The 23,441-nt window shown below is 47.1% G+C and overlaps 10 protein-coding genes across 10 annotated transcripts; 5 read left to right on the top strand and 5 right to left on the bottom strand.

Moving 5' to 3' along the window:
• Positions 1 to 976: 976 nt before the first annotated feature.
• N7509_003645 (fungal specific transcription factor domain-containing protein) lies at positions 977 to 2,956 on the bottom strand (the record flags this gene model as incomplete). The annotated part of the gene is made up of 1 exon (XM_056628282.1): positions 977 to 2,956. The coding sequence occupies one exon, from the start codon at positions 2,954 to 2,956 to the stop codon at positions 977 to 979; it is 1,980 nt and encodes a 659-aa protein (XP_056491016.1).
• A 370-nt stretch (positions 2,957 to 3,326) lies between these two features.
• On the bottom strand, positions 3,327 to 4,414 carry N7509_003644 (alpha/beta hydrolase; the record flags this gene model as incomplete). Its single annotated transcript, XM_056628281.1, has 4 exons — positions 3,327 to 3,525; positions 3,622 to 3,899; positions 3,958 to 4,335; positions 4,385 to 4,414. The coding sequence occupies 4 exons, from the start codon at positions 4,412 to 4,414 to the stop codon at positions 3,327 to 3,329; spliced, it is 885 nt and encodes a 294-aa protein (XP_056491015.1).
• A 1,061-nt stretch (positions 4,415 to 5,475) lies between these two features.
• On the top strand, positions 5,476 to 7,313 carry N7509_003643 (flavin-containing monooxygenase; the record flags this gene model as incomplete). The annotated part of the gene is made up of 3 exons (XM_056628280.1): positions 5,476 to 5,763; positions 5,820 to 6,940; positions 7,016 to 7,313. The coding sequence occupies 3 exons, from the start codon at positions 5,476 to 5,478 to the stop codon at positions 7,311 to 7,313; spliced, it is 1,707 nt and encodes a 568-aa protein (XP_056491014.1).
• Positions 7,314 to 8,361: 1,048 nt separating this feature from the next.
• N7509_003642 (RNA-binding protein) lies at positions 8,362 to 9,848 on the bottom strand (the record flags this gene model as incomplete). Its single annotated transcript, XM_056628279.1, has 3 exons — positions 8,362 to 9,034; positions 9,093 to 9,750; positions 9,815 to 9,848. 3 exons carry the CDS (start codon positions 9,846 to 9,848, stop codon positions 8,362 to 8,364), a joined length of 1,365 nt encoding a protein of 454 aa, XP_056491013.1.
• Positions 9,849 to 10,026: 178 nt separating this feature from the next.
• N7509_003641 (uncharacterized protein) lies at positions 10,027 to 10,684 on the top strand (the record flags this gene model as incomplete). Its single annotated transcript, XM_056628278.1, has 4 exons — positions 10,027 to 10,122; positions 10,173 to 10,337; positions 10,398 to 10,524; positions 10,581 to 10,684. The coding sequence occupies 4 exons, from the start codon at positions 10,027 to 10,029 to the stop codon at positions 10,682 to 10,684; spliced, it is 492 nt and encodes a 163-aa protein (XP_056491012.1).
• A 433-nt stretch (positions 10,685 to 11,117) lies between these two features.
• Positions 11,118 to 11,641, bottom strand: N7509_003640 (uncharacterized protein; the record flags this gene model as incomplete). Its single annotated transcript, XM_056628277.1, has 2 exons — positions 11,118 to 11,456; positions 11,510 to 11,641. The coding sequence occupies 2 exons, from the start codon at positions 11,639 to 11,641 to the stop codon at positions 11,118 to 11,120; spliced, it is 471 nt and encodes a 156-aa protein (XP_056491011.1).
• A 2,753-nt stretch (positions 11,642 to 14,394) lies between these two features.
• On the top strand, positions 14,395 to 15,261 carry N7509_003639 (ankyrin repeat-containing domain protein; the record flags this gene model as incomplete). Its single annotated transcript, XM_056628276.1, has 1 exon — positions 14,395 to 15,261. One exon carries the CDS (start codon positions 14,395 to 14,397, stop codon positions 15,259 to 15,261), a length of 867 nt encoding a protein of 288 aa, XP_056491010.1.
• A 2,512-nt stretch (positions 15,262 to 17,773) lies between these two features.
• On the bottom strand, positions 17,774 to 18,415 carry N7509_003638 (P-loop nucleotide/nucleoside kinase family protein; the record flags this gene model as incomplete). Its single annotated transcript, XM_056628275.1, has 2 exons — positions 17,774 to 18,228; positions 18,310 to 18,415. 2 exons carry the CDS (start codon positions 18,413 to 18,415, stop codon positions 17,774 to 17,776), a joined length of 561 nt encoding a protein of 186 aa, XP_056491009.1.
• Positions 18,416 to 18,694: 279 nt separating this feature from the next.
• Positions 18,695 to 19,420, top strand: N7509_003637 (DUF3431 domain-containing protein; the record flags this gene model as incomplete). Its single annotated transcript, XM_056628274.1, has 1 exon — positions 18,695 to 19,420. One exon carries the CDS (start codon positions 18,695 to 18,697, stop codon positions 19,418 to 19,420), a length of 726 nt encoding a protein of 241 aa, XP_056491008.1.
• Positions 19,421 to 20,463: 1,043 nt separating this feature from the next.
• On the top strand, positions 20,464 to 23,059 carry N7509_003636 (uncharacterized protein; the record flags this gene model as incomplete). Its single annotated transcript, XM_056628273.1, has 4 exons — positions 20,464 to 20,520; positions 20,596 to 22,407; positions 22,464 to 22,535; positions 22,661 to 23,059. The coding sequence occupies 4 exons, from the start codon at positions 20,464 to 20,466 to the stop codon at positions 23,057 to 23,059; spliced, it is 2,340 nt and encodes a 779-aa protein (XP_056491007.1).
• Between the last annotated feature and the right edge of the window lie 382 nt (positions 23,060 to 23,441).

Here is a 23,441-nt window from a genome sequence, read left to right as displayed (position 1 = left end):
CCATATTTTTTTTCTTATGTGCTAGCTGTCATGTGATCGCTAGGACTACTTGGGTTAGCTTGGGTCATGTCACATGATTGGGCACACAGTGCTTTGGTTCAACTGCCTCAGTCTCGTGAGATCAAAAAGCCAATTCCAACATCACGCACGGGCTTGTGGTTTAGGGGTATAATGCTCGCTTCGCATGCGAGAGGTCCCGGGTTCGATTCCCGGCGAGTCCAACTTTTTTCTTGCTCTCAGCAAGTGGGTGGAGATCGATTGCATTCACCTTTGCTCTCGAAGTGTAACAAAGTGGATGTCCAGGGTTGCCTGGGTCACGTTTTGATATCACGCGGCCCATCACACCGCCTACCATTTATATACAGCAATCGCGACATGCTTCCCTCTCTTCTTTTTCGCCAGCTAGGTCGTTACCATTGTTGATACCTTACATGGATGTCATCTACAGGCAAAACAGGGCGATGAACAAGAGGGTTTCAAACTTTTGCAACACCACTGTACTTAGGCTTCCACTGCCTACAGCTGTATCTAGCTTTCGTCTCTTCTTCTTCCTGTCTCTCCTCAAGCAACAAGCTATTACTTTCGTCGAACCGCTACTACTTCCTTTCCTTGATCGCTACGTTGTATCTTGATCTCTGCTGAGATCTCATAGAATATGATGATCGTTGACGGCCGAATTTTTTGACCCGGGCTGACCCACTCTCCAGCCCTAGGCTTAAGGCATCTCAGTATGCCGCCGATGGTGACCAATAACCTTGAAATGCGAATGAAGAAACTGACGTCGGATTAGAAGCGAGTAGAATAGTTGTCTTCTGTGTGTTCCTTTTATACAGGAGAGGCCAGAATGTCCTTGCAGCATTAGGCTGCACGCGAAATCCCTACTACAATACTCAACATGTCCAACAAACCTAGCTTGTCAAAACATGCAATCGAGTATAGGGTATTGAGCTGAAGTATTGAAAATATGGTAGTGAGATCACAGGACAGCCCCCGACGACAGACCTTCGGAGACATCGGGAGAATTAAATGGAAGCAGTGACGAAAGCTCCATTGGCTGATCTCCTGTCTCGGCTTGTTGTGTTTCCAATCCATAAATCTGAGCCGGGGCATCGTCTCCAAATAGATCATCCCACATGGAATTTATTTCATATTGAGAGTCCGCCGGAGGTTGTATCGGTTCCGAGTCCACAAAGTTGTCATGTACATGTCGCGTGCCCAGACCCGTTTCCCGTAAATAAAGAGTGTGCACTGGAGAACGCGAAGATTCAGAGGTTCGACGATTCTGCTTGCAAGTCTTGATATCACCAAACAATCCTTGAACCAGGATTCTTTGGTGCTCCAACCAGCGGTCCTGTCGCTGCTTCACAAAATCATTGCATGCACTGTGAAGACTCTGAACGATAGAAAGTTCTCGCCTTGCCAGTGAGTCATGTTGCACAAAGCGATTCAGTAATTTTTCAGCTGTGAGAAGTGCCTCCTTCACAGGAAACACAAAATCCAGATCTGCAAAAAAGCTTGCTCCAAGCAGTAATGATGAGGTGAAGATCTCGTTGACAATGTAAGGAAGTCTCTTAGGAATTTCCTTCGCATGTAATAAGCCCCTCAGGAGATCGATTGTCAAGACGGCGGAATTTACCGCGGCGCGCGCTAGCATTGTGTCATGTTGAGGCAATGCCTCGAACCACAGGTTCGCGGAAGTTGGTGAAAATGGTTTATTGAATATGGAGATGCGACTCTTGATCAGTTCCAACATGTATGGCAGCGAGACAAGCATAACTGTCCAGTAGTATGCCGCTTTGAGATGATAAAGGCCGATATTGGGCGCTTTTTGGCCAGATTCAGCGTCAATGTATTCATCAGCAGAAATATGATCGACGTGAAGGCCGTTGTGGAATCGAGTTGCCCACTCTCGATGATGCTTGCTCACGCGTTGTAAGGCGCTAGATGGTAGCTCTTGCTTGTCATAGACCTCACAAAGAATCCTTTCAAAGATGTAGCAAAGGTCATTCGATGCCGAATACCCTCTTTGCGATCCGGTATCTCGAGTCTCGGAGGTGGAAGGACCGTGACCTAAAGTAGTGCTTAAAAACAGATCGAGTACCCGCAGAACTCTCCATACTCGCTCTCGAAAAGATTCCTCTTCTGCGGAGAATCGGGCAGCAATATCAGATCGGTGAATGCCTAGTGCATAGGCAGTGCGAACGGCAACACCGAGATGCATACTGGCAGCATTTCGGCGAGACGAGTTCAGAAGATACATGGCGAGTAAAGAGTATATCTGCACGGTGGTAATGCTGGGTGTCTCAAAGAAATACGACATCGCCAGATGCCGGCCATGTGTAAAATAGGAATTAGATTTTTCCTCCAGATCCTGAGGACCACACTGTGCTCCAATAGCGAGGACGAGATAGTTTATGCAGCTTCTGCTGTCGGAGGAGTTCGGAGCTGAAAGCCACGGGATGATATCTTCGATAAGTTTCTCACGAGAATAAAGATCGAAGACGCAATTTGTGGCAGTTGCATACCATCGAATACAATACCGAGCGTCTTCTTCACTGGGTGGCTGAGGAATTACGTTGTCCCTTATCCAATCCACAGGTTGGTATGGGTCATCATCAACCAAATCACATTCGCTGGGGTCATTCGCAAAGGAACATGACGCCAAGGCACCCCGTATTGAATCCCGGAGAGCTTGCACAAACCACAAATTAGAGGATTGCCCAACGTGAATGTACTCGCCATAGCGATCGCGAATGAATGAAGAGCTTCCCCCAACTGTTGGCCCCAAGATCGTTGGCGAGGGTATTGATTCGCCGGCAGGGGCACTGTCGTTTGAGTCGCCACAAGGCCCAGGCCATTCAGAGCTCCTCCGATCATGGCGTGGAGGTGGAGATAACGTCAGGACATGCTGGTGCAATAGAGGACTACGGGAGCGATTTCGTTGGGCACATTCCATGTCGACGCCACGCTCATAACACCGACTGCAGGGTCGTTGCCCATCGCATCGCTCTTTGCGCCGTCTGCAATTTTCGCAGGCCTGTCTTCGCCCGCATCGGGGAAGTCTATTATTTTCTGTGCTATTCATAAGGCCGTAGGAGTAGAATCTTTCGTAGTATCATTGCCTGGCACAAATTCAGGTGGCGAGCGGTTGGAATCATAGGAACGGGGGGAGCCAGTAAGTTAGCCCGGGACTTCCCCGCATTAACCTTATATAGCATTCGGATGCGCTACAAATAACCGAGTCGAGGACCCACGTAACTACAAATTTTTGGATAATTTTATTTAATCCAAGGGGCTTGCTTGCATAACGAATTTGGGTCTGTCATTCATTTGGTTGCCTTTGACGTTCCAACAATGAACTGGATTGCGGCAACAGTGTCGTGGATGAATTCAGCCCACTCAGGAAGGGTACTGAAAAACCATAGGCAATGAGGCAATCCTTGGTAAATGCGCTCACGAACAGTCACACCTGCTTCTCTAAGTGCAGATGCAAAGACTTGACCATCATCACGAAGAGGATCACAGCTGGCTGTAGCTATATAGACAGGCGGAAACCGGTGGAGATTACTTTTATCTAGTAAGAGAAATGGCCCGGGGTCTCGCGGATCCATATTAGCATACCGAAAGAGCTTGGACATGACTGCGCGGCTAATAACAGGTGCCGTGTCTCCGAGCTCATCATAAGAGGTATAATCCGATCGATACTCCTGAGGAATATAGTCTGGGTGGGCAGTGAAAGGACTTATTGCCACTACCCCCCTCAAGCATTCAGGATTCACTGAGGTTCTGCCCGAGACAATTTCTCGTGCGCTTATGAGGGCCAGTGAGGCACCAGCAGAAGTTCCTATAGTAAAGAACTGGTCTGCATCCCCGCCAAATGACCTAGCGTTGGAATTCGCCTGTGGATACTGGTTACTAAATTATCATCAGGAAAAGGATAGATTTAATGGCACGCACCCATTCAAGGATTTTGATAGTGTCGCTCAACTGAGCCGGATAATGGTGATTGGGCGATAAACGATAATCAACACTAACGATGATCGTATTGGTCTGTTCGACAAGTTCCCGGCAAATGAAATCCTCCGTTTCCAGATCCCCCAATAAAAAGCCACCACCGTGTGTGTATATACCAATAGGGAGAAGCTTGTCGGGGGTAGTGTTCTTTGGAATATACACTCGGTATTTGATAGACTCATGGGCTCCCTCTATAATCGATAATACGTCTGTAGCAGGTGGGTAATTCGGAGAGAGATCCGCAAAAAGCCCTGCAAATTGCTGTCGCATCTCCGATGCATTTCCTGATAACGCGACTCTTCCACCGGATGCGGTTTCAAGCTGGATAGGAATATTAGATAAACCTAACCTGATGCGAAGCAGAACTTACTTGTAACCAGGATTCAGAGTATACAGCCATAATCAATTTGTACTATTAAACGAAGGTTCGTTCCCAGCGATTCGTTATTTGTTGCGTGGCTTGAGAGCACTTGTTAAACGAGATCATGGAATAGTATTGTCATATTTATGTGACTCCTTCCCGATAAGATACCAAATGCCGATTTCTATGCGGAGGCACTCATTATTGCAATGTGGTTACGATAGACTCCTCGGTTCGGAATTCAGTATCGCTCTCCCCCTATGGTGCAGAAGTATAAGGTGCTCCAGAGTGGGCGTACACGTCATATTCCGATGACAAAGTTTGGCAGCTATCCGATGACGGATCCTATGGGATGTTTTCCGATGGGTCTCCGATAACCCAATCAACTGCCCCCGCATGTTCTATTTGCATTTCACAGATGGCGTGTAGTATGTGTATTACAACATTTAGTTTGTAAACCTTTTGACCTTTTAAGATCGATGACGTTTTTATACCGTACGGAACTACAGATTTCACGTGATATTTAATTTGGCCAGGGGCTCTCGAAGTCTGCAAATTCGTTGTTCACTTTCCGCATGTGTAGATCCAATCAATCGCTAAGAGCCCTGGAGGGCGAAACAAGTACAGATATAATCAATAAAGTGTACAGCGACAGATATTGTAGACAATTTTGGTTATCCTATACTGAAATTAGAAACTCTTGAATAGTGGCGATATTGACTTTTTTGTGGGTTATGGTCTAAGTATCAATATAGTTAAGTGCAAGTAAATTGCTCTTTACCTAGACGAGCTTGTTTCCGATTAACCATTACTCTCAGAAGATTGGTTCAATTACAATCCGGGGATTGCGGGACAACTTGTTGGGGCAACATTGCGGAGTTATGGGGATGTGGAGGCTACCCGAAAGTTATCCGACCCCGAAGAACTAGGAGTTTCCAATCGTCAACTATCGACATATTCCGAAAGCCATATAGGATCGTAAGTAACTGGCTATAAATGGGCGTTTTGGTTCCCTGGAGGCCATTGTATCGTGTGAAGGGAAAAAAGGACAGTATAACTCAAACAACTCTCTATATTTCGACTTTTACTTCACATTCAAGATGGTGATCGAAACCAATTTATCTGGTGGCAAATCGACTGCTACCTCTGTGAACAATGTCACTAATAGTTCTGTTTCTCCGAATTGGGTGCCTGTTCGCGAAGCACCTGTCTTCAGCCCCCGCAAGATCAAAGTCGTGTGTGTCGGAGCAGGGTTCTCTGGGCTTATGCTGGCATACAAATGGAAACACCACAAGTTGAATGAATTTATCAACTTGACAATCTATGAAAAGAACCCTGAAGTGGGGGGCACTTGGTATGAGAATCGGTATCCCGGTGTTGGCTGTGATGTACAGTTGTCCCTCGAAACTCGTAACATAGTATGAATCTAACCGAGTCCAACCAGGTCCCAGCCCATATCTACACATTTCCGTTCGAACCAAACCCCGACTGGTCGTCTTTCTATGCATCCGGGGCAGAAATTTGGAAGTACATCAAACAGACCACGAAGAAGCACCACCTTGATGAGAGGGTATCTTTCAACTCCAAAGTCGTTTCGACCTACTGGAACGACTTGACTGCAACCTGGAAAATCAAAGTGGACAAGGGGGGTAGTGTCACTGAATCAGAAGCGGATGTCCTAATCAATGGCTCTGGTATCTTGAATCAGTGGCGCTGGCCAGAACTAGAAAGACTGCATTCATTCACTGGCACGCTTGTTCATAGTGCCAACTGGAACCAATCCCTGAATTGGGAGGGCAAGAATGTGGCTATTATTGGCAACGGGTCTTCTGCAATTCAGATGTTACCTGAGATGCAGCCCAAGAGCCGCAGTATTTTCACTTACATACGCTCGCCTACCTGGATCACGCCGAACTTTGCAGCACAGTTCACCCCAGAAGGGAAGAACTTCAGTTACTCGGAAGAACAAAAGAGAAAATTCCGTGAAAATCCAGATGAGTTGTTCAAACTCAGAAAGAACATTGAGCATGAATTCAACAAGTTCTTCTACACCCTGCTGGCAGACAGTCCCGAGCAGGCCGCTATCGGTGAATATACCCGGAAACAAATGCAAGAACGTCTCAAGAACAATCCTGAACTTTGCGCCAATCTTATTCCTGATTTCAAGGTTGGTTGTCGGCGCCTTTCGCCCGGAGATGGGTACCTCGAGGCTCTGCAAGAACCTAACGTTAGTATCGAATACAACCCGATCGAGAGAGTCACAGAAAGAGGCATTGTTAGTGGAGGGTCCGAGAAAGAGTTCGATATCATTGTTTGTGCTACGGGATTTGATGTCAGCTTTACTCCTCCTTGGGATATGGTTGGAAACCATGGAATAAATCTCAGGGATCAGTGGCAAGATACACCAGAGGCCTACTTTGGCCTGTGCACCAAGAACATGCCGAACTTCTTCATCTTCAATGGACCTAACTGTCCAGTGGCTCATGGGAGTTTGTTATCAGCTATAAACTTTACGGCTGATTGGGTTCTGAGATGGTGCGAGAAGATTGCAACCGAAGACATCAGGTGAGTATAGACCCCAGATTATCTGACGTTTTATCTTTGCAAATATCTAATTTTTATTTTTATTTTAAAAAAAAGGTCCATAGTTATCAATGAAGCAGCAATGAACGACTACAATGTTTACTCGCAGGAGTTCCACAAGAGGACTGTCTGGACAGGTGGCTGCCGTTCGTGGTTCAAAAACAACAAGGTGGATGGGAAGGTCACAGCAATGTATGCTGGAAGTGTTCCACACTACAAGGAAATCCTTGACAGTTTCCGGACCGAAGATTTCGACATCTCTTACAATAGTCGAAACCGTTTCCGGTTTATGGGTAATGGGCTGACTCTTAGGGACGCTAGAGGTGAGGATTTAGCTTATTATATGGAAAAATAATGCCTGGGTGTTATAGTTCGATAAGCTAGTCAGAAACCGTTCGTTGTGATATCTTGTCAAAAATAAAAGTCAATACATGTGGCCAGAGACAAACCATTTATCATAGCAGTATATACAGATCTAGTACAAACCGGATAACTAAAATCTCGCAAACCAACTTGAATGCCCCAAAGAACTCCGGGCAAGGTACTATGTCAGTAGTGGAACAGTGTTAGTTGAAGTAAGACATAAGCTTCTTAATCTCGACCCTTATCTTGCGATTTTTGGTTGCTAGTGATGGCGATATCAATAAAAATGCATTGAACTGGTATCATCTATCTCTTTCTAGCGCCTCGATATGCTGCAGCCACTCGGCGATCTCTTGGTAATAGCGACCAGCCCCACGGCGTATTCGTGCCACATGTTGCTCCTGCATTCAACAAAACTTTGACCATTTGGGAGTTGATTATTCTAACAGCAAAATGCAAAGGAACGTTGAGGTCTTGTCATGCCATGACCCCCAGGAAGAAGGGGAATTTACATCCGCTCCCAGCCTTATCACCATTGCAAGGCTGTTTAGGCCTGATACCTCCATGACTTTGTTGACACCAAGTCATAAAAAAAATACTCAGGTGAAACTGCCTAGGTGCCACTTATTCTACTGGGCGGCTTTCCTTCCCATCCTGCATGAGGGCTGCTGGGGTATCCCCGCTCGGCGGTTGGGTTCAGCGCTTAACCCTTCAAAACTATTTATTGCATGCTTGGTTTCTGAAACCGAACTACTGAGTCTCTTTGCAATACGAATTTCGAGCCAGGGTCCAGTGGCCCACAATCCCTCTTTCCTTCATATTATGCACGCTCCACGGATAGACAAAACTTCTGTTGGATCCTTCAAGCTCACTACTAGTAGTAACTATTTTTTAGTGGAATAAGTACGGACGGCAGATAGAAAGTCTTGATCTAAAAATAGTCGAATTCCAGATAAATATATTGATGATCATTGACCCTAACGATGCATGAACAGGTTATTGAAAAGAGATACATGAGAAAAAACATTTTTGTACACCGATTACGCCTTGGTCTTAGTCTTGCCAGCCTTCTTGGCCTTCTTCTTGGGCTCAGCAGCAGGCGATTCCGTCACAGCCTCCTTAGCCTCTTGCTCCACCTTCTTGCCCTTCTTAGCCTTCTTGGGGGTATCTTCTTTGGCGGCAGGGGCGGGCTCAACGGCCTTCACAGGCTCTTCGGCGGCGGCGGGAGTCTCGGTGGTCTCAGCAGCCTCGATAGCCTTAGGCTCCTGAATAGGAACATCCTCCACAGCCTTGAGCTGGGGCAGATTGAACTCGTAACCAAGCTCCTTGAGCTTCTTGGCCTTGGAAAGACGCTTCTTCTGCTCCTTGGCAATGCGGTCGGTCCACTGGTCACGGGTCTTGCCACGTTCGAGACGCTTCTTCTCAATGCGGTTCCAGGGGGTCTTCTTGAAGCGGCGGTTGGCGCCCTTCCAGATCTCGGGGTGGAGGGACTCGGCAGGAACGAACTTGCACTTCAGGATGTGGCCGTACATGAGGTAGTTGTCCATGGTCTCGGCGACGATCTTGGCGACAGTGACAGAGCTGAACTCAACGAAGGCGTAGTGCTTGGAGCGACCGGTGATACGGTTGCGAGAGAGACGGAGACGGGTGATCTCGCCGAATTGGGTGAAGTAGGCGCGCATTTCGTGCTCGTAGAAACCGTGGGGAATGCGACTAGAAGACGAGGATGTTAGTGGTCATTCGTAGATGTAGATGCAGAATGATGGCTTACCCAATGTAGACGGTACCAGGCTCCTCGTTGGTGCCGGCGTTCTTCTTCTGCTTCTTCAAGAGCTTTTGCTTGACCTTTTTGGAGTCTGGGATCTTGGGGACCGGCTTGCCGGACTCGAAGCCCTCATCTCCAGACTCGTCCTCGTCACCACTGCTCTCGAAGCCCTTGATAAGGGCAGCAGTCTGGTCATCCTCGGCCTCGTCATCCTCCTCTTCCTCCTCCTCAATGTCCTCCTCTTCCTCCTCGCTGTCGTCGGAGGCGGCAGGATCGATAGAGAAATCCTCATCGTCGGACTCGTCAGACTCTTCAACCACTGCCTCGACCTTCTTGGCCTTGGGAGTGCCCTTCTTGGCGGCAGCAGATACGGGTTCCTCCTTCTTGGACTTCTTGTTACCGGCGGACTTCTTCTCAGCGGGGGCGGGAGCAGTCTCCTCGTTGTCGCTCAGGAAATCAGCAGCGCGCTTGCGAGGCTTGGCCTGACGAACAGATTGGCCATTGGTCTTCGGGGCGGCGTCGACGGTGGTCTTCTTAGTCTTATCGGCAGCCTTCTTCTCGTTCTTCTTCAGAATCGACTTGGGAGTATCATCCTTGGAAGCCTCGGCGGGTTTGGCCTCGACCTTCTTGGTCTTTTTGGTAGGCGGCTCGCTGACGGCGGGGGCTGTTTGACACGTTAGGGGGGGGAACAAAAAAGAAAACGGTATTAATTGAAGCATCAGACATACCCTTGCGCTTCTTATCCTTCTTATCGGGGGCCATTTTTGGAGAGATGTGATGAGAATTGAAGGCTGGAAACAAGCGGCGTCTGGCCGAACTTTTTTTTTTCGCTGATTTGCGCCAAGGCGGTCAGCCCCCACAGCCGTCGCATTCGCATCGCCCTGCAGCGTCCCAAGCTCTCTCTTCCCTTTGCGATGCTCTAATTTTCAGGGAATCGGCCATGGGGAAGTTTAAAAATGATTCATTGAGCCATGAGGAGATATGGGATGATTCTGCCCTTGTACGGTCTTGGGATGAGGCCGTTGAAGAGTACCAGGTGTGTTTTGCTCTCTAACTCACGTGATCTTTATCTGACCGGGAGGACAGCTCTATCACAGCATTCACGCCAAAGGGGAGAACGTGGATGATGTCCTAAGAGAGGCTGAGGATGCTGGTATTACCAAGGATGTCGACATGAACGAAGACGAAACTATGGAGGGAACGGAGGGTGCAGGACTGACCCTCGAAGCCGAAGCCGAATATGAGCCCCAGGTATGTGTTGATCTGCGATGCTTGGTCTATATTTGCGGTTGCTGAATTTTGTCCCTACAGGATAGCCAGGATCAATCAATTGGTCCTCAGAAGCCTGCTTATGCCGAGCTAACCTCATCTTCGGCTCAAAACCCGGCACCTCCAGCTGGTCCTACTATGCCAATGCCAGAAGCGGTCATGGCTAATGGTTAGTATCGTATTGGATTTTTACTCCATGAATCAATATACTAACCGAGTTTCTAGTTCAAGATGAAAATTTGAAACGCCTGATGATGTCTTGGTACTTTGCCGGCTATTATACCGGACTCTATGAAGGACAACAGAAGGCTGGGCAAGGGAAGAGCTGATCGCTCAGAAACGATCCATGAATGGTGCTTCCCATCTCGGCCCATTGTCTCATTGATTTGCGTTGTGGCGAATGGATTAGCTGATTTAATATACCCATGAACTGATTAATAGTGACAGAAATCTTAAGTTCACTTCGGCCAAGCATCAGATGCAAATAGATATTACAAAACTTTTGGACAATATTTCAGTTGGACTATCGAGTACTTCATTATTCATTCGAAAGTCGAATATGAATTCAGAATAGCAGGATGGGCCCGCTACCAAGTTCAAGATCAGCTCACGATGTACTATCAAAGGTCCGAGACAACAAAGGACAGAACATAAATAAAAGCAAAACCACCCCCGTGTTCGCCGAATATATTAATATTGCAGACCCTGGTAGCTAGACTCTTTCTTTTGACCATAAATCAACGAGACTAGAGCCTTGGTGATCTATAGAGTACCGCCGGTACCGCCCAGAATACCACCAACAATGGGGAGAGCGCCGAGGGCATTGGGCTTCGAGGTCGGGTGGACAGAGCTCTTCGGGGTGGCGCTAGCGAAGTTGCCAGAGTAGAGGTTCTTATCAGTGGGAGTCGGGGCTGAGTCCTCGGCGACCTTCTTTTCATCTCCAGCCGCAGTGGGGTGCTCTGCCTCACCCTTGTCCTCTGCCTCGCCCTTGTCCTCTGCCTTGGCCTTCTCGGAGTTGTCAACAGCAGGGGGCTTAGCGGCCTCGTTCTTCTTGCCGTTGGCGTCTTTGTTATCAAGACCCTCCATGATCTTGGGCAGGGCCTGAAAATTATTGTCAGTGGACCAATATAAATTGTCTTTGAGGAAGTTCATACCTCCAGGCCGTTAAGAGCCTTGGCAAGTCCGAAGCTGTGGCCCTCGTCACGCTTGGTGCCAGCGGGCGCAGACACAGCGCAGGTAGCCAGGACCAAGAAGGCGGCGACGAAAGAGAGGTTGAGACGAGTCATTGTGTATGAGGTATGTGTTTGAAAATGTAGACCCAGAGAAAGACAGTATGTTCAGGTGAGAATTTAAACGAGTGTATAGCCTGATAAGTAATGGTCTTCAAGGATAGAAAGAAGAATAGAATCAAAGCAAAGATCAGCCAACGCGGGCGACAGTGGAAGACATGGCAGGTTTATATCCAACCCCTTCTCTCCCTGTTGTCGCAGTTTTGAACAGGAATGGGACATAGTTACAGGGGGGGCGGGATGAGGGGGTCCAGGGTGTGAGGAGCATTTGGGTGCTATCATGCGTCTTTCCGCGGTATTTTTGCTATGGACCGCGTAAACATTGCATTGCCTTTTCCCCTGTGATTCGCGAAGAAGAATGATCCTTCGGGAGATGGGGGGCCAATCTTGTTCTGCGTGTGCATCTTTGCGCTTAAGCCAGATACCGACTCGGGTAGCCTTAGCCTATGCACATTAATCGATCTGCTGCGCAAGGGGGGACTTGATCCAGTCAAAACCGCCAGGGTGAGAGAAGAGATCCGATGGGAAGGATTAGAAGACTGGATTCGTGGATGTCACATTCCAATCGGAGGTTCTGCCCGTATCCATTTTTACTTGATCAACATCATAATCGGGCTCGGGGATCAAGTCAACAATACTCAGTTATCAGACATTCGAACACCACTCTACTACAGAAGCGATACATACAAGATTCACGGAATTCAATTCGGAGAAATGCTTTGATATTATCTATGTTAAAGTCGAGCAAGGCTTGAAGACCATTGTCGATCTCAATTCTACCTGCATTCCACATCCCTCAAGGGAATGCGAGCTTCGACTCGGCTACCACGAGAGACCGGGCGGTCAGGAACACGTTTCTAACCACATCGTAGAATTATTGAAGGAATGTACCTCCCTTCTTTGGCACGCACAGCCCCATGTAGAGGAGCGGACGTAACACGAGGGAGTCTCCAGATGGATCTTGTCCAACTGTGAGGTCTCGCTTTTGGCAAGATTTTGACCTCAACTATCATTGAGAAATAGATGGACAAGGCTTCGAATCTGCCAAGAAAATGAAAATGCGCAGGCGGATGGGGGAAGGCTGGGGTGCAGATGTCGGCGACGAGGGCTACAGTGGTGAGGACCTGTGTTAGTAAATTCATGCGAATACTAGCATGGCGCTTTCTGGTTGTGTATGCAGCCTCCCTCTCTGAGTAAGTTGCCGGGCATCAAGCGGAAAAAACATCACATTCTGCAAGAGTACGACAAATGACTCGGAGAGCGAAGGGGCGACAATGGCGGGGTTGATTATTGCAAGCATGTGTAATCTTCTCAATAATCAGCCCAATGGTTGTTCAATTCCAAAATGACTCAAGGTTCATGACCTCCAGTTTGATTGGAATGAACAACCTTCAAAGTTTCCCAAAAAGGGGTGTATGCTCCAAAGCGAACCCAACAATTGTATAGGGGAAGGCAGAACCATCCCAGATCAAGAGTCGGGATTAGTACGAGCACGTCGTTCTGGGTCTCGTTCTAAAATTTGCTGGATGGAATAATGTCCAAGCGCAAGGGTATGATGGAGACCGTGTTTTGTAAGTAAGTTGGAGAAGAGAAAGGACGAGAAAGGCTGTGCGGCGAGAAAACTCGGCGCGTCGTTAATCGATTAGTCATCTGGATTATGTCATGTTTTATTTTTCGGTGGAGTCGGTAATACGAATACGAATATTAGGGAAGTGAACACACCTACGAATTCTTTTTTCTTTTTTGTTTTTTTTTTCTTCAAAATCAATCACAGAGAGAAATGGCAGAAAAGGGAGGGCATCAGGCTCCCTGGGAACAGCAATAATACACAACTTGGCGTGGCTACACTTGTAGCAGTAGTATCGCGAGGCGTGCCAAACTAAATAAACAACCGGTAGGGAAAAGCTCTTCAAGGCATATGTGGCTCGTATTGTTGCCGTGTTTGTATCCATCAACTTCTCGTATTTCAACTTGAACTGTCAGGGGCCACAATGCCCAATTTTGCTAGCCTCCCAAACGAAACTCTCATTGATATCATTCAATATCTGTACTACGCATCCGATGTGAATTCCATTTCACAGACATACCATCGTCTATGGCAAGTGGCAGATCCCAGGCTCTACGGCCGCTACGCATTGGACTGTTCTCCTCGTGGCCTAGAACGGATCGCAGCAAGTGGAAACGCCGACGCTTTGTGCAGGATGTTCGCCGCAGGAGCGGGGTTTCCCCATGGGAAGGAATCCATGCTATTGCATCAGCCACGAAATCAGTTCGTGCCTTTTGATGTTGCTATGGCCAATGGGCACTTGAATATTTCTCGCCTCCTCGTTGAGGTCTATGGTAGCTCGGGATAGATATGTCGCTATCTTTCTCCAACAATTCACCCTTTCTTAATGCAATCAGAGGGGGTCATTGTGATGTTATCCAATACCTTCTTGATGTTGCCGCCCCACCAAACAGACTCGGCTATATTTGGCCCTCGAATTCGGCTATTATCCCTCAGATATCTCGAGCTTGCCCACCTTCTTTCTTGAAATCCATCGTTGAAGGACCGGAGTGTGATATCAATGCGCCAAGTGGATTTGGAAGTCCCTTACTTTGGCGCATGGTCGAACACTGGTCACCAGACGCAGTTGAGGTATTGCTTGATGCGGGCGCCGATCCCATGGTAGAGCATCAATGTGCAGGATATTACCCTCCTCAAACTTGGATGTCTAAAGCAGTTTGACTCCATTATATATCGAGAGGACATGGTTCATCGTCTGCTCAAAAGAGGAACTAAAGAGTATCCCAAAACTGGCCTCAAACCCGAATTTTTGGCTCAAATGCTGGAGACACATGGCCCCTCCGTGCCTTGCCTTATACTTGACGATATTTTTGAGCCATGTAGGCTTTGTGATAGCGAAAGGGATCTATTATTGGAACGTGTCGGTCCCAAGCTATGGACCCTGTCCAAGGAATTGACCCGTGACAGTCTTGCTAATTCTGGAGAAGATATTCAATTTACGTGGTATCTCCTAGAAAAGAATGCTTTTGCATTATCTGGACCTATGGACCGCCGATTCTTGTGCGAGCAAGCTACGGGTAATGATAATTTTGCCCTGCTCGAAGACTTCTTGAATGAACTTAGGATCCCTTCCTTTAAGCACCAGACAAAAGGAATCGGTGGCTCATGCAGATTTGAGGTGATATTCCGAGAGGCAGCAATTATAGGCAGCGTTGATGTCTTCAAATTTCTGCTAGACAGGGGGCATGTTCTTGACTCGAATAATCTAAGTTGGGGGAATATTCTTGTTGAAGCTACAAGATATAATCACCTCGATATAGTGAACCTCTTTTTGGATAATGGCTTTGATGTCAATACGCATTACCGATTATCTGGCACGCCGGAGGATTCTGGGTGGAGGTCGGATTCGGAATCAGACGCAGATCCACCTGGAAACGCAGAATTAGCCGCAGATGTGGTAGATGCTTCGCCAGAATTTCCGCCCATACGGCATGTTACCATGCTAGAGGCGGCATTTTTCTTTGTCGGTTGGCCGGCTTGCATGTTTGATATTCCAGAGCAGGATCCACCGAAGATAGGGATGGTCCGGTTACTTCTAGACCGGGGCTGACATCTACAGCGTCAATCCCAAGGGTCAGTATCTTTTTGAATGCCATATTCGAAAGGGTCAATCTACTGTCATTCTTGAAGAATTCCTCTCTCGGGGTGTCGGCCCTCTCATTCCAATCCAAGTTACACATGAAAGTCTTTGGTCATTTGCATTCAAAACTGCCATCGAGGTTGGCAGCCCAGGTCATTGGGAAAATGCAAGCCTCTTATCCCGATGTATCATGGATCAAGGTCTGCTTTGTGAAGTTTTCAGATCTTTGATTCCCTGCGACGACAGGATCCCTGTGAATATGAATCAACTTGCGGGAGAGCCACTAGGGGGCTGGGAGAAATTCCATATCGTAAAGAGTATGTGGAGGCATTACTGGAGAGCGAAGTATCCTGTGCCGGGGTGTAACCCGAAAACAATCAAAGAGGAGGATACATGAAAGTGTCAAGCGAGCAAATCAAGTTTATACTGATCTATGCTTAATTTATTGGCATATTAGAGGCTAGCAGTACTCATTACAAGGGGAAATAATAATTAAAATGAGTAGAAACAACCTATTAAATTGTGGGATATAACTCATTTTATCGTTAGCATATTCCTAGGGTCTTGATACTCCGGTTGTTGTTTGCTTCCTAAGTGTTTCCTAAGTGCGATAAGCCGAAGAAGGGGTTTAAATTTGCAAAGCGCGCAAAAGCTGAACTTGCTCAATGAGAGCGATAATTTCATTCAGCATACGAATGACCGTGGTACCGGCTGCTGCTGCCCTAATATACTCCCCCACCTCAATAAGCGCCATGATTATTTCTTTCAATCGGGCGTGTAATTCACGAGAGTTCACAGCTCCTGGTAAAGCCTCTGAGCACATAGTAAAAGTGCCTCTCCATATATCCATGCTTGTGGCTATCGATCTGATGAGATCGGAATGGGGAAAAGGATCGTCGGATAAGATCTCTATCCACCTATTTGCGAGCACTGTAAACTCCCTACAGGCTTTCCTGAAATCGGAAACCTGAAAGTGAGACATGATTCAAAGAAAGAAGAATTGGATACTGAAGACCGATGGAGCCTTGGAGCTCGTTGAAGGTCGACAGTATACTAATAATGATATTGTTCAGTACAGAGGCTGATATTTATATGTTGGGATAGTATCTTTGCCCAGGTGGAGGAGCCTTGATGATACGACTCGGAGGAAGCAGCCTAGAGACTCGGGCGTAAAAGGCTCTTTATTAAACCTCGGAAGACAATAAAAGTTAAATCTCGCCTATGATAAATAACCCATGGGAGCTCCATGCTTTGTTGCAGATTCTTTTGTTCAAAATTGAGCCTGTAACAAGCTCCTCCATAAATAGAAACCCTAATAATGAAAACTAAAAGGTCATGAAAAATAACAAAAGACTCGACATCCGTCTAACACACAAACCATTGTCAACTTGGTTGGATACAATAACATTATTCTGATCAACTGGCGTCTCAGTATACGCTCGTAGGGGTGTATCAATCCAACGGGCAGATCAACTTGGCTGTAGGGCTACTTAAGTATGTGGTTGCGGTACGAGAGAGAACGCTTGATGAAGAACATCCTGGTTGACTAGCGTCTCAGAAAGCACGCAGAGACATACAGCTTTTATGTAATGGAAGTTGAGATCATAGACAATGTGTTTCTATGCTTCACCTCGACAGTGGTACATACTTGATCCAGTCACTGTTCGTTCACAAACTCCTTTGTACATGGTTTGGTCAAACAGCCATTCTTCAAATAATAAAAGGTGATTCATGGGAAAACGAAAATCAACTAATCACTAAAGTTAGCAAACCTGAAATGAACCTTGTTACGTGTTAATACAATACTACGTCGGATATACAGATAAGGGATAATCTTCAGGCTAGCTTTATGCGGTTAGAGTGGTCTTGGCACTCGGGTTCTGGAAAGAAAGAGTGTGTGTGAAAGCGCAAGGCGATTTTGCAAGCTACTGTATCATACCCTGCACATTGCACGATACCAAGTCACAGCCAGTCAATGTTTGCCGGAGAACGTAGGCAGACATTCCAAACGAGTAGATGCCCTACTGCCAGGAAAACACACCCGGAAGCTGTACGATCGATTATCGTGGAAAGAAGCGAGCGTGCTAGCCCAACTCCGGACTGGCAGGGCGAGACTAAATGGATATCTCTTCTTTCACCCAATTCACCCTAGCGTGCGATTCGAATTATGGCGACATATCACGCCATAGTACGATTATATAGACTCCTGAGATCGCTCAACGGATCTGGGGACAATCAATCAATCATCTGATTCTATTCGACATCTCTCGTACTAGCCAGTACATCAACTCCTCATCCTGACAATAAAATACATAATATTCCATCTCTCGTTCATTTGAATTTTACCATTCGAAACCGAAACAGGATCAAAAGTACGGGGGTAACCGTATCTGGATATTGGGGATCATGTGGTTAGGGTTTGAAAGAGCATCTCTGTCTTGCCGACATGGAAGGCGAACCTGGGCGGCACTGTATTGTTTTCTCATAGAACAATTTCGTCTTCTCCATCTGGTCTTTCGAAGCCAGCAATGTACCGTTCAAGCACCTCCACCGTTACCAAAAATGCCGAATCGCCATCCTTATTCTCCAACAAGTTTCTGGCTATTACTCGTCGGCGCAACTCATCAGCTTCGACATCAAGGTAAAACAGAACCCAGCGAGCTCCATTAGACTCGGCGATATCTTTCCATTCGTCTCGTGTCTTGCGGAATGCAAAAGAAAAGTCCAGTACCACGTTATGGACTCCTTCTCGAAGCAAGGAAATGAACTCAGATCGTAGCGCAACTTCTGCTTCCTCTTGATAGGCGTTGTACTTTTCGGCGGGGTAATATTTGCCCCAGAGGCCATACTTTTTGTAAATCCAGGCGTCGATTGAAAGACGCTGAAAGGACTGGTAGTTGGAGATAATCCATTTAGAAAGAGTAGATTTGCCAGATCCTAGCAATAATCATCGAGAGTTAAAATAAAAAAAATGGTTCCTGTCTTCATGCCAAGAAATGCTTAAATCACATAACATACCTGCGATTCCACATGTCATCACAACTATTGGACGAGGATCTGTTGTGGAGCGACTAAGCCGAGAGACCACCGCTTTGGGTGGGTCAAAGAGGATGGTGGAAGCCATACTTTATCATCGAGGGGAAAGGAAGATAATCTATCAAAATGGCACAAAGAGTCAAAATCAAGATCCTCAAATGTTGATCAGTGACTCACGCGTCCAGCAGCAACGGAAACTCCAGAGCCACCAGAACGGTTCGCCACGTGCAGAAAAGGTACCCAGTACCGGAGATAGGAGATCCCAACCAAACCCCACATCCGAAATGCCGGCTTTTCCGTGTTTTCTTATTTTCTTTCCACTGGTCAAATCTGATCTCGAACGAAAATCTCAAAAAATACCCCCAAAATGAGACCGAGGGCCCGTAGAGCCCTCACACAACTCCTCATCTTCGCCTTCTTCCTGAATATAATTCTAATCCTGAACTGGCCCCAATCAAAGGCTAAATCCTTCCCATGGGCTAAAATCCGATATCAAACTCGCGCCACCACCTTCCCTTCTCAGCGCGGCATATGTCCAAATCTCTCAACCTCAAAAAAGCCCGCACTGATCGTCTCTCGGGTGGAATCAGACGGCACTGCGTTCTGGTTAGATAAACTTGCTGATAAATACACATTATGTATTTACGATGTCGATATTGCGGGACAAGAGACATCCGCGCATGGAAGTTCCGACTCATCCTCTGGGTATCTTCAAGTCCCTGCAAACCGAGGCCACGAAGCAATGGCCTACTTGACATTTCTAATTGACAATTATGAGAACTTCCCTTCCGCCGGCGCGGTATTCATTCACGGCTCACGATGGGCCTGGCACAATGATGCGCCGGATTACGACAATGCGGCGCTTCTGCGTGATTTGGATATTCCCGCCGCTTTGGCACCTTCGGGCTACCACAATTTGCGCTGCGACTGGAGCGCAGGTACTTGTTCATCTACCGTGCCGGCGCAAGGTAGTCTCGGAGATGAGACTACAATCAGCCGTTACGCCGTGGAGCGCGCGTGCGGCATCGGATATGGCGCTGCCCGGGGCACTAGCATCGCTTTTCGGCGGCAATGGTGGATGGAAGGAGGCTAAGCTGGGGAGGAATGATGCAGTGAGGGCCCAGTGCTGTGCGCAGTTTGTTGTTTCCCGTCAACGAGTTTGGCAACATACCCGGGCGGAGTATGTCGCCTTGCGCCAGTGGTTGTTAGATGGGAGTGCAAAGGCGACTTCGAGGAGAAATCAGAATGGGGCGGTTGCGCCTGCGGATGACAAAGTTGCAGGTCGAATTTTGTCTTATCTTTGGCATATATTGTTCGCGGAGCCTGGGGCTGATGGGCTTGTTGGACTGAGAGTCTTTGAATAAGGCTTCTTGTCCGAATGCACAGGAGTGCTATTGTCGATTGTATGGGCGGTGCAAGCTTCAATGCACTAATCCAGGAAGTTGTCGGGGGCAATATTCGGTGCCGCAGTACTATAAACTGCCGGATGACTGGGCTGAAACGCATGCATGAACATGAACATGAACATAAATATCTACGATAAAGGCGTTTTGGGGATATTTCTTTGTACATAGAAGTAGGTCAGCCTGCATATCTGCTGGTAGAACATCCAACTGAAATGACAGTGTGACGATTTTGACGCATTTTTTCTATTTAATAATTTCGCAAAATAAATGTTTTTTTTGCCCCCGGACAGACAGATTGTTGATTTTGCTTTATAGAAAGGCATGGGAGGTTGTTTAAGCAATTTATTTTCTTCACGCAAAGACTACATGAATATCGAATACAGCGGCATTTTTTCTTCAACTGCACCAACTCCATGTGAAAAACAAGAGGATGTGGTGGGAAATGCCAGCGGCCAAAGCGTCAGGGAGAGGAGGCGCAGGCAATTCCTTCTCGGCCGCTCAACCCCACCACTTTCGCTTTAGTGCTCAAAACAAAGCCAAGTTCAAACGCGATTGGACTGTATCTCGTGTTTCGTTCTGCCATAGCCACCTTGGCATTCAGGTCTCCATTAAAGATGAGTTCTGCCTCGCTTTGATTTGTTTAAAAAGAAAACCTACTGTCACCTCCCCTTCGCCGCCAAGTATCCCAAGAGTTCAGCCAAGCACCAAGAATTTACCCAACTAGTGAAGCATGGATCCCCTTTCCATCGCGAGTGCATCGGGAAGTCTGGCTGTACTTTGTGTTCGGGTTAGTCTGCGCATTTTCGTACCTGCATGTGTCTGGAAAGAAACTTGAACTCATCACATGAGTTGAATTTCACAGGTTGCAACGGCAATTCATGATATTACCAGCAGCATCCAAAATGTGGATGAAAATCTATCAAGTCTTCGCCAAGAGTTACTCGGTCTATCCGGAGTCTTGGAGGGCATTGAGAATACGTGGAAGAAGAACCACAGTCATCTTGTCGCGTACTCGGGAGCAGATGCTAATCTGTGGTCAAGCATCAGCGACAATGTCAGCAGCGGAAGAGAAACAGTCGCAAAGCTGGAGAAAGCTTTCGCAAAAGTGACCAAGACAGGTTCATTCAGCAACAGTTTTCTGCGAAAACCAGTCAAGGCGTTCAAGCTAAGCTTATCGTCGGACGACATTTCTCAATATCGACAGCGCATCAACTCGCACCAATTGGCAATGCAGAGTGGACTGCAGATGATCATCCTGTGTCTTCAAATACAGGAAACCACGTCTACACAGAACATGGATACATCTTTATCTACCCTGGGAGTTATGATCAATGCAATAACTAAACGATTGGAGACTCTGACAACAAAAATGAATGGGCCTGGCGCATCGAGCATTTCTCTAGGGTCTACTGGAAAGGATGGAGTTATTTTTAGTCTCCAAAATATGGCACAGGCTGCAAAATCTCTCTACTCAAGTGCTAGCACTGTAATTGAAGGAAAGAGATCTACTGTCTACGATGGAAGCATTCTAGGAGATCCCTTGACGGAAGAACAATCCAAGTATATCAGCGACTGGATACCACCGACCAAAGACGATATTCCGGAGAAGGATACACCAAGTGATGCTGCCCCTGCTGCCGTGGCCAACATTGATACAAGTACACGAAGTGAGCCAAAAGCTAACGCCATTGCCTCCACCAATCTTGATTTCCTCAGCAGAGCCATTGACACGGTTAAGAAAGCCATCGAGTACGACAATAAGGGCGAATACGAGAGCGCATATAAGAACTACTACGCGGCACTAGAGCTCTTCATGTTGGCGGTGAAATGGGAAAAGAATCCTCAGGCAAAGGAAAGGATTCGCAATAAGGTGGGAGAGTATATGGCGCGTGCTGAGAAGTTAAAGAGTTACCTAGACTCGCAGAAGTCTTCGAGGAACTCTTCTACCGTCACAGCATCGACATCAACAGCAGCCAGCAGCAACAGTAGTAGTACTACGGCCACTACAGCTAGTACTACTACCCTCGTTGCGACTCGTCTTCCCTTCAACCCGGGTACTCCCCATGTCCTGCCCATTGAGATGAGCAGCAAGTTATTTGTCAATTACATCGCGGAAACAGAGGATATCACCGGGGCTGAAAATGTCCAAATCGTCACTTCAAACGACACGCTTTGCCGTAATATTTCAAAAGCTTTGGATGCTTTATGCATCCCACCGCTCGCGAATCTATTTCTTTCAGCGGTCATCGCTCCCCGTACCGTCGAGGATGTTCAGGGACTACTTCGCCTATTTCATCGAATCAAAATACCCGTGTGGCCATTCTACTCCACTGAGGAAGAGGATCTTCGGCATGTTATTCCACGGGTTCCAGGGAGTATTGGTTTGGATCTTGCGAAGTATATGAAGAATATAGTTGAAGTAAACGAGGACCATCTTTATGCTATTGTCGAACCCGGGGTCTCATACGCTGCTCTGGCTCGTGATATCTCACAGCGGGGACTCGATGACCGGTTTTGGATCGATTGGCCCTCTTCATCGAGGGAGCTTATCATCGACCATGTTCTTGAGTCAGAGTCCGCAGCTGGATCATGTGGTATGGAAATTATCCTGCCGAAAGGTGATATCTTACAAACCGGGGTCTTGAACTCCCACAAGGAACGAGGGCTACCAAAGGTTGCATCACAGAGGTCTTTGATGAAAATTCAAGAAGACTGACTAAGCTTGCGCAGGATCGGACGCTTGAACAGGGCCTCGTAAATGGATTGATCCCAGTGCAGTGCCTTGGGGTTATTTCGAAGATAGTAAGAGTCCACATTCAATGATAGATTGTCGAACAATCGCTGACACGCATTTTAAAGGCTATAGATGTCTGTTCAGACCAAACTTACTACACTTACATACGCTACAGTACTAATGTCAAATATAGCTACGTTCAAAAGCATCAGAAGGCCAGCCGTTCCTCATAACCTTCAGCAGGAGTGACCACTTCCGACAGATCATCGATGTGGCTCGAAAGCTTCACCTGAGCGGGTTGATCCATCACGACCTCCGTCTCCGTCATATTCTTCTCGAATCAGAAGTGCTTTCTCAAGTATCATCGCTAGAATCATCCTCACCGGCACAGGCCCTGCACCTCGATTATTGGAATCTCTACGGCGTCCTCAGCCAGCCAAAACCTCTACGTGCTTTAACCTGGGAGACCATCAAAAAATCATTCGAGGACGAAGCAATGGAAGCAATAAAGTTCCATCTTTCAGACGAATATTCCCCGCAAACATCCGAGACTATATCCAAGAACGAGCGTGCCCTCGCTTCTCAGCATTGACGGATACACAAGATCTCAGATCAAGTACAACCGACGCCAGCGCATTACAGAGAACTCATACAATGTGCAGCCGAACATCGCGAATAGTAACCGGGTTAACAGCTCAAGATATGCTTGATATATCATTGAAGCAAGGCCAAGAAGAAGACTACGAGCTCATGAATGAATTCGTTCTCACTAGGGACCGATTAATCCACAATATGCACACCCTGTCTCCAACCCACGACTCCAAAGCCCCCCAAAGAGTTCAAACTCTCGTGAGAAACCTGTTAAAGGATACTATTACACACCGGTGGGAGAATTTTCGAACACATTCCGTCCTCATGGATCAGATCATTTCTCACAGTGGTAATGCTGAGAGTGACTTTTGGCAGCGGGCTAT

The sequence above is a fragment of the Penicillium cosmopolitanum genome (genome assembly GCF_028827165.1).
Source record: "Penicillium cosmopolitanum strain IBT 29677 chromosome Unknown utg000005l:1.0-4006212.0:1.0-4009387.0, whole genome shotgun sequence".
Lineage (NCBI taxonomy): Eukaryota > Fungi > Ascomycota > Eurotiomycetes > Eurotiales > Aspergillaceae > Penicillium > Penicillium cosmopolitanum.
Note: the sequence above shows the minus strand (reverse complement) of the source record. Positions and strands in the feature narration are given on the sequence as shown.